The 8,302-nt window shown below is 41.3% G+C and overlaps 1 protein-coding gene across 11 annotated transcripts in view; it reads left to right on the top strand.

Moving 5' to 3' along the window:
* Nucleotides 1-4,729: 4,729 nt before the first annotated feature.
* The window catches only part of cast (calpastatin), a 32,875-nt gene continuing 29,302 nt past the window's right edge, over nucleotides 4,730-8,302 (top strand). For 2 of the 11 annotated variants that reach the window (XM_088308690.1, XM_088308683.1), the window contains exon 1: nucleotides 4,742-4,899. In XM_088308690.1, coding sequence (XP_088164816.1) covers nucleotides 4,843-4,899 — 57 coding nt within the window. In that variant the 5' untranslated portion in view covers nucleotides 4,742-4,842. Of the gene's footprint in view, nucleotides 4,900-5,293; nucleotides 5,600-8,302 lie in introns of those variants that run through there. The other 9 variants (XM_088308689.1, XM_088308688.1, XM_088308681.1 and 6 more) reach the window with 8 other exon arrangements.

Below are 8,302 nucleotides of genomic sequence, written 5' to 3'. Positions count from 1 at the left end.
GTGTGCGTGTGCGTGTGCGTGTGCGTGCGCGTGCGCGCGTGTGCGGTCACGACGAGGGGAGGGGTGATCACACGTCACATTATAGTTGCTATGACGTCAATTCGTCGTCTACCTTCAGTCAAGTATGTGAGTTCGTGTCCCAAGAGGGGTGGCGGGAGATGAGCCTAAAAATGTCCCCGAATGAAGAGCCGAGAAGAAAGAAGACATGTGATATATCAACCCTTCATCATCTGATGAGGAGAATTCCACTTTTTCACCTTTATCCTTTTCCCCTTGCGCTAGTTGTCCGTGATGCGTTCACGTGCAACCGAAATCCGGCTGAATCTTTGGAATTCATTTTATTTCGGTTTAAAATAGCACATTGTCGTCATTGCAACAACAAAGAGGAAAAAGAGTTCAGCACTGAGGACAGTTCCTCGTCCTCTGCACCCGCGCCGAGGCATGACGGGAAAGCGTACTGCACACAATGACTTTTTTCAAGGATAATTACTACTTTGTACTTGCAATACGGTCGATATAGTGTACAACAATGTATGGACTATAGGCAGCGTCATTTGTGATAGTTGATGATCCGCTTGAGCTTTGGGAAAGAGGGAGGACAAAAATCACACAACACCAGGTCGGTGGAGTGAGTAAAGAAGCTGCTCCAGCACAGTGTTGTTCTCATCGGCAAGGAACAGTGGGATGCTCAGAAAATTGAGAGCAGGCCCGTCTTCTGTGGTACTTCAACAAAGCAAATTCTCTTTGTAGACATGCTGGTTGGAATTCGCAGTGAACGATACCCCTCACTTTGAAAAATTTCATCAACCTGATTTTGAAATTGACTGTCTTGCTTTCTTCGGGCCTTTGTGATGCCATACTTTACCCTCGTGTGGCCCTCGGGTCGTACTTGAGGATCCACGGCTCATCACCGGTGATGACTCCCCCTAGCAAGTCTGGTTCTGTTTCTGAACGCTCGTGGAAATCCTGGCACACTTGCGTGCAACTATATAATTTCGTCACCATGTATGTGCACAGAAATAAAACTAATGTTGAACGGTGGTTGCGTTATCATGCGTTGAGCCTTTTTGTCTTTGGATCAATTGGTAATGTTTTTCAAGTAGAAGAAGAAGCAAGCTCTACTAATGATGAGCTGGAGCCTTTGTCGCTATGGATGATCACACAGTGAAAGGTTACGCACAATGAAGGGGGAGGGGAGTCGATATCTGACAAGCTGAGTAGTGAGAGCAAACAAACGCACAGAAAAGACCCTCGTTGTAATTGACATGTATAAAATGAGACAAAAGAGGAAGATGTGCTTCCAACAGAGGCAGCTTCTCAATTACGGCGAACGGACGGACTCATGACGGACATTCTGAGGCGTACGAGCTTCCGGAATGTCATCTGGAGGAAAAATAACCTCATTTTTAAAAATTGTGTTCACATGTTTTTTTTCGTTGACAAAAGTTTGAGCACAAAAACAGAAATCTCCTTTTAGGGGGAAAACAAAACTTCTTTCAAAAGGCAAAAACACAAAATTCCGACAATGGGAAAAAGATTCACTACAGTCCAACTGGAAATAGGATGCTAGAAAACAAATGGAGTCAAGAGACCCACGTGGCGTGGACAGGTCGGCATAAATCGTCAGAAAAAGGAAGTAAGTTTAGAGCCGCCTTTAAGTGTTGGGTCGTTCTTGAACGATTCGTTCAAAATGAAGAAATCTTTTCAGTGAACGTGAGTGAGTGAATCACTGCCTCAAATGATTCGTTCTTCTTTCAGCGCATGGCGTGAATCGTCGCGAATGACCACTCAGCAGCGAGCGTCGGGTGGAGGCGGGATTTACTGAACGAACAGCCACGCTATTGGCGTTCACAAAGGAATCAGTGAGGTAACGTTTCGTTTGTGAACGATTCAGTGAGTGAACGTGTTGACGATTCAGGGCGAGAATGTGTTTGTTTTTTTTTTTAATTTTAAGTGATTTTTTTGTCAAAATACAATTACTGCAACATCAGAAGAGCACAAAAGTTTGTTTTTTATTTACTCACTTCGTCCGTACCCTGCAGGAGAGCGCGTGTTGGACGAGTGTGCGAACGATTCGTTGAATGAATCTTTTGAACGATTCTTTTTGATCAATCGATTCTAATGATTTAGTTCACTTGAAAGAACTGTCATGCCCATCAATTAACTCATTCACTACCAACCAAGTAAAAAAAAAAAAAAAAAAAAAAGGATCTTTGACGTCTTTAGCCGTCAATGGCAGTAAATGAGATAGGGTTGTTTGATCGTTTCGCCGAAACTTGGATAATTGGAGGATTTAATAAGGTAACACATCATTTATGGTCACTTGACGCCATTTCAGCACACATTTTAAAGAGATTGATACAAAAAGTTAGATTGGGAACCGGAAGTTAGCGCGCCTCCGTACAGTAAATGCGGAAGTGATGCACGCGTAGGATCCATTAGACGTACGTGTGAACACTCATACTGACTGATAGCTTTGCTCTTCTGCTGGTGAGCAAACAGCTTGGCCTCGGGTCAGCTGTATAATCCACCTTTACCTAGCAACAGCTATTTGCTTTGAGCGGTATTACACACACACATGCGCAAGCACGAACACATACACATCTGGTCAAAAAAGCCACAAAAAACAACAACAAGATGGACTTTGGCATTTGCAGTTAGCATGTGGGCTCCTCACACAACTGCGTCTTCCTCATCGATTGCGGCATCGACTTTCTGGCTGATGAGCGTTTGAGTGTTCCTTTCTCAGTAATGGACTCAGATCACTCATGTGGCTTCTCCTTGACCACCCACTGACCAAAAACATGATGAGATCAGAGGCATGACTGCATTTTGTTCACTAAGAATTTTTTCCAGTTTTGCTTACGGGTTGTGGATGACGCGCATGAAGCTGCAGGGACTCAAGAGGAGTCAACTCAGTGAACTGTAAGGCACCCAAAATCAATTCAATGCGGTAAAGACATCAGGCGCACTTCCTGCACCTTGGGTGTTTTTATGATCTTCGTTAGGTGCCCTCAGATGAAAGGTCAGATGGTGCCCCCATTCCAACCTGATGGAACAATTTTTCATGGTCAGAATTTTTTTACGTGTGTGTGTTAGGGGGGAGGAGTGGCTGATGTTTAAGCTGATACATACAGTAAATATTTACCTGTTAAAATGTTTAGTTAGTCATATTTTCCAAGAGTCATAATATTAACGTCAGGTAACTTGAATACATTTAATAACTTTTGGATTACTCCAATACTGCTTGAGCACCCTCAAACCTACAATCATAGAAATGTGAGGGCTAAATAACCAAGCATTGCATTGCAAAATATGCCATGGTGAGGAAAAGAAGCAACATTAAAAGCTTGGTTTCAATCTTCTTGTCAAAGTTGTACAATGTTGGCGAAATGTCATGTGTCATTTATTGTTGGAGTGGAAATGTCAACTTGATGTCATCCAGACTGGCACACAGAAGGGGGAGATGAGACGATGATGTGACACAATGCAGGCGGTCTTCTTATCAACAAGTGAGAAGGTCAGGAAGAAGATGCGTTCACTTTTATGCTGTGTACGTCTGAACACAGGGAACAACACGTGAGGGCTTTATGATTATTTTTTTAAGATAATGTACTCAACACTGCCGAGGGGTGTTAAAATTGGAGTATTTTGTGTAAGCGTTCACATTCTGGTGTGTAAAAATGTCACGTTTTCAAAGTGATCCGCATGCGCAGAAGAGATGACGTCACCCGTGACGCTTTAGTGTTTACGGAAATAAATGTGGTCCAGCGTGTCGGGGCATTTCTATAGAGAAGCGGTTCGATAGGAGTTGAAAATGCGGCATTCGAGGGTATTGATGAGGCAAGGATTGTTAAAGTAAATTATAAAGTCAATACTGTCGCTCAAAACAATTTTGTAGATTCAATCTGCCAGCTGCCTGCAGTCTCCGTACTTTGGCACTCATATGTATTCAATTTCCGGCAGGATATGAAAGTGGCCCAAGTCGGCTTTGAAAAAATCGAAACTGGGCCGTTCAGACTGTCACTGTCACTATCATCATCACAGTTTTAGAGATAACGTGTTTATTTTATTCCACTAGAGGGCAGCATTGCCTGACTACTGCAAGCGTCACCAGTGGAAACATGATGACGTCAAAGATGACTCATCGCGTCCACTGGTTTGGGGTGTGCTCTGTAAATACTTTGCTGGGGAAGGTTTTAAAAGGACATTGATACACCATTCAGAATTCACCTACTGTTAAACGCACCCAAAGACTGTTGTTAGTTCGACTAAGCGACGCACTGTTGTGGTTTTACATATTATGAAAGAAAATTTGAATCAAGAATGTAAAAAGACTGCAGGCGATATTCTTGATAGCGTCCGAAACGTTGCTGGATGCTTTTTAATTTTAATCCTCACCTTAGAAACACCTCTATTACAATGTTTTTCTTCTTACGTTTAAATGGTTTGTAGTTTCACGTGGGTGCTCTACAAAGTTTAATAAAACTGATTTAGAGAAATGAGAAGAAAAAATGGGGGGGGGGGTGATGGGTGTGTCCAATAACATTGGCAATGTTCCCCCCCAGTAGGAACAAAATGGTTTGAAACACAATGAAATGGACAATACGTCATGAAATAATATAATTTATATTTATGTAGAAAACTATGTCGAGTGTCACACGTACATGCTCACATAGAAATACAGAAACATTTTGTTTCTGCAAAACATCTTTAAACCATCAAGTCGGACCAAAGTGGTGCCAGCGGGAGGGGCAACTTTTTTTTTCGCCTTCAAGGAACTCTCGTTCGTCTTCTTTTTGTGTGCGAGCAGTGAAACAGATCCACTTAGTTGTTATCAAGATGCCACACAAGAGGAGAAACCACGGCCATCAGAAGCACGCAACGGTCTCGAATGAGGTGAGCAAAAAAAAAAAAAAAAGTAAAACGATCGCCAACTTGAACTCATGTCGACGTCGTCACGATGGAGGAGCTTGCAAACGCTGTCTTCCCTTAAAACTTTGCGTTATTGCATTATTAGCTTTAGCGATAACATTGAACGTGTTGTGACGCAGTTTTTATTTTTCTTTCCCACGTGATGTGTACGTGAAGTGTCCACAATCAGCTAAGCGTCATTTCCATGAAAAACAGACACGCTGACGAATTGGACAACTGCATTGTTCAAAAGCAAAAGTGACTCAAGTTGTGCAGCCCACTTCTTTGGAAGTACACTACCGGTACTGTGGGTTGATGAAAGTGAGGGGTGGTGCATGAAAACACGCACGCACGCACACGCACGCGCGCGCACACACACGCACACACAGGTCAATACTCGACTATTGTTCCCTGTGAAGGGAAGAGGCTGCTGGAAAAGAATGAATTCGATATGACTTGGGCAGTGAGTCAAAAGGCAACAGCTCAAACAGCTTCGTGTGCTAATTGCGACAGTCAGCTGGGAGTGGCACACACACGTTTTGGAGTTGCATGAGAAAGTTCGTATAGTGTACGAAAAAGAAGTCCATCAAGGAGTGAGTTCCCGTGCTGGGTGACTTGTTTAATCCCAGTTGTGTGTTTCGTCTCCTCTTCCCTGATGGCGTATGCAGCTTACTACAACTCTGTTGTAAGTACTTTGAACCCACTCTCTTGCCTTCCAAGTGTGACAATAACACACTTTGTTCACTGAGTTTTACATTCGTGTGGTGTTTCTACAATGTCTGAATGTGAATCTGTTGGCTGACATCACAATCATACTTCAGATTTGTGTATATGATTTGATTAGTGTGCCGTACGCTTTCTTTCCGAGGGCCTTTCGTGATGATAAGTTTAAGTTGAAAACAAACACGCTTCACTGTTGAATAGCCCGTAGAATCAATTTGTAAATTGACTAATCAAGGGGAAACAATGGGTGGAAAACAGCATCCTGTCGCATTCCCCTTGAATTCAGTCGCTCACGTTCTGTTGCCAAACAAAAACTCTCTAGGATATTTCAGGGCTGCTGGGATTTTTGGGTGTTTCCTAAAATTGCCGTGTTTTAATTTTACACCCCCTGTTGGAACATTTTTTTTGCGATGCAAGTGAAAGTGTGGATATTTTGCAAAGAAAAAGCATCACAAAAGCCCCAATATTGACAGCGAATAAGAGTGCTCGCTTCAAACTCTTTATTTGTTACTACCAACTGACGTTTACTGTAAAAGTGACGCATAAAATAGAAGATTATAAGACACTGTGAAGACAACGAACACCAAATTGTTCATCCAAACCACATCATTTTCTGTAATTAAAGTTTTCTAGCTTAATGCTAACATAAAATGTAAGATAAGCCGAAGACCATAATCACCTCAAGTAACCTTATGTCATCAGTTTGTGTATTTGTAATCATGTTTTTATACACTAATTGTATTCATGATTGCACACGCGCACACGTCTTCATTTTTGCTCTAGAGTTAAGTTTCTGTTGTCTAATCTAACTTTCGTTACGAGTTCAGTTTCTGTTTCCTTACTTTCGTTGTAAGCCGTGATGAGCTAGTTTCTGTTTCGTTATGGGTCTGCTTCAAGCTCTAATAAAAGCGCAGGCGGCGGGGCGGGAGGCCAGAGAGACCCACGGAGCCGAGTTCTTCCTCTTGCTTGCTATTATAGTTCTCTCCGTAGTGATCCCGGCTGACTTCACGTTGTGGGACAATGCGATGCCGCACTCTAAAATTTGGGCTTGCCTGTACGTATTCTGTAAAAACACATAAAAACCTGATCGCCTCACAATCCTTGGTATAGTCGGCCGTGAACTGTGATTTAGCCGAGGAACGCTGTTCTCTTATTTGCTATCGATAAAACTCGCATATCAACTCTACAGTATTTATTTTCTATCTATTCATCCATCCGTCCATCCATCCAACAACAATCCATCCATCTCTCTGTTTCAGGTCAGAAATGAGGACTCAATGAATCCTTAAGAGTGCATGATGTTCAATCTGTTTGTCTCCCTCTGCTGCCGAAAACAATCACGCGTAAGGTCATGCTGATAAATACTTCCTCAAATAACGGGCGTGTCCTTATGTGTCGTCTTTACTTGAGTATTTTGGCTTCTCTGTTTTACCGCTTTACTTGCATAATGCATTGCACTGACTCATAAGTGTAAAAAAAAAAAAAATAAATCACTGCATCGTTCGATGTTCTGAGCAAATTCCCAGCGTTGGTTTTTGAGTGACACTGTTGTTGCAAAATTAAGATCTGTGCAGCTTCTCGTTGACTGAACGACACAGGCATCACAAAATCACGTGTACTGTGTGGGAATGACGCACCCACCCTCAAAGAATCAGAGGAAAGTGGTTGTTATTTGTTCAGCTGAGTTGTTCTGACACACAAAAAAAAAAGAAGCTCGCCTGAATTGCTTTTGCAAAATGGAGTCATGTTGTTTCGGGGATGCAGTTCTTGATTTCGAGGTGTAGCAAACGCTTATGCAGTTTGGCTGTGTGGTGTCAATGCTTTTACCTCGTCGTGAAATTATAAACAGCTGTCAGCTTGATGCAGTACAGTTTTACATCTGCAAACTGCAACCGATAACTTATTGTTAAATGAATACTTCTCCAACGTTTTGACAGTTTCAACCAAAACTAAGTGCTTTTATCTTTTTGAAGCAAGAATATTGGATACTACTTTTATATATCGGATGGCATTTGATGCAGATAGTGAGAATATTTACTGACTCATCAACACAAGAATTTTCCACTTCATAAAAGTATTACATTTTTAAACGTGAAGCCAGATAGTTTTCAGACATTGCACAATGCTTGTCCTGACATTTTATTTTATTATTTTTTATTTTATTTCATTTTATTTCATTTTATTTTATTATTTAAAAAAAAAAATAATTTATTTTTCATTTTTTTCGTTTTATTTTATTTAACAGCAAGTAACACTTATACTGAGATGTACATTGGGTATAAAAAGTCTACACACCCCTGTTCAAATTCCATTTTTTTGTAATTGACATTAAAAAAATGACTCCAAGATGAAAAATATCAATACCAACACCTCCCCTTTAAAATCATCTATAACCTGTGTTACTCAATTAATTAATAAAAAAAATCCATTAATTGATCAGGCACATCTGAAGTTTATGATTTTATATCCCGTTTATGAGGTGTCTGCGTTCATTATTCTGAGTTTATGAGTTCGCTCTCACAAAACATAATGGGCCCTACATTTTGGTAGACTGGCACTCGTGCGCTCGAGGCATAAAAATGGGTGGAACTTTATTTTCGTGCCAGTTCAAGTCTAGTCTAGCATGTTTAATGGTACCAGTGTTGGACAATCACTCTGAATCATT

The sequence above is a fragment of the Idiotropiscis lumnitzeri genome, chromosome 11 (assembly GCF_059441095.1).
Source record: "Idiotropiscis lumnitzeri isolate Australia: NSW breed Sydney's pygmy pipehorse chromosome 11, RoL_Ilum_1.0, whole genome shotgun sequence".
NCBI classification, from domain to species: domain Eukaryota; kingdom Metazoa; phylum Chordata; class Actinopteri; order Syngnathiformes; family Syngnathidae; genus Idiotropiscis; species Idiotropiscis lumnitzeri.
This window is presented reverse-complemented; position numbering and strand designations above follow the sequence as displayed.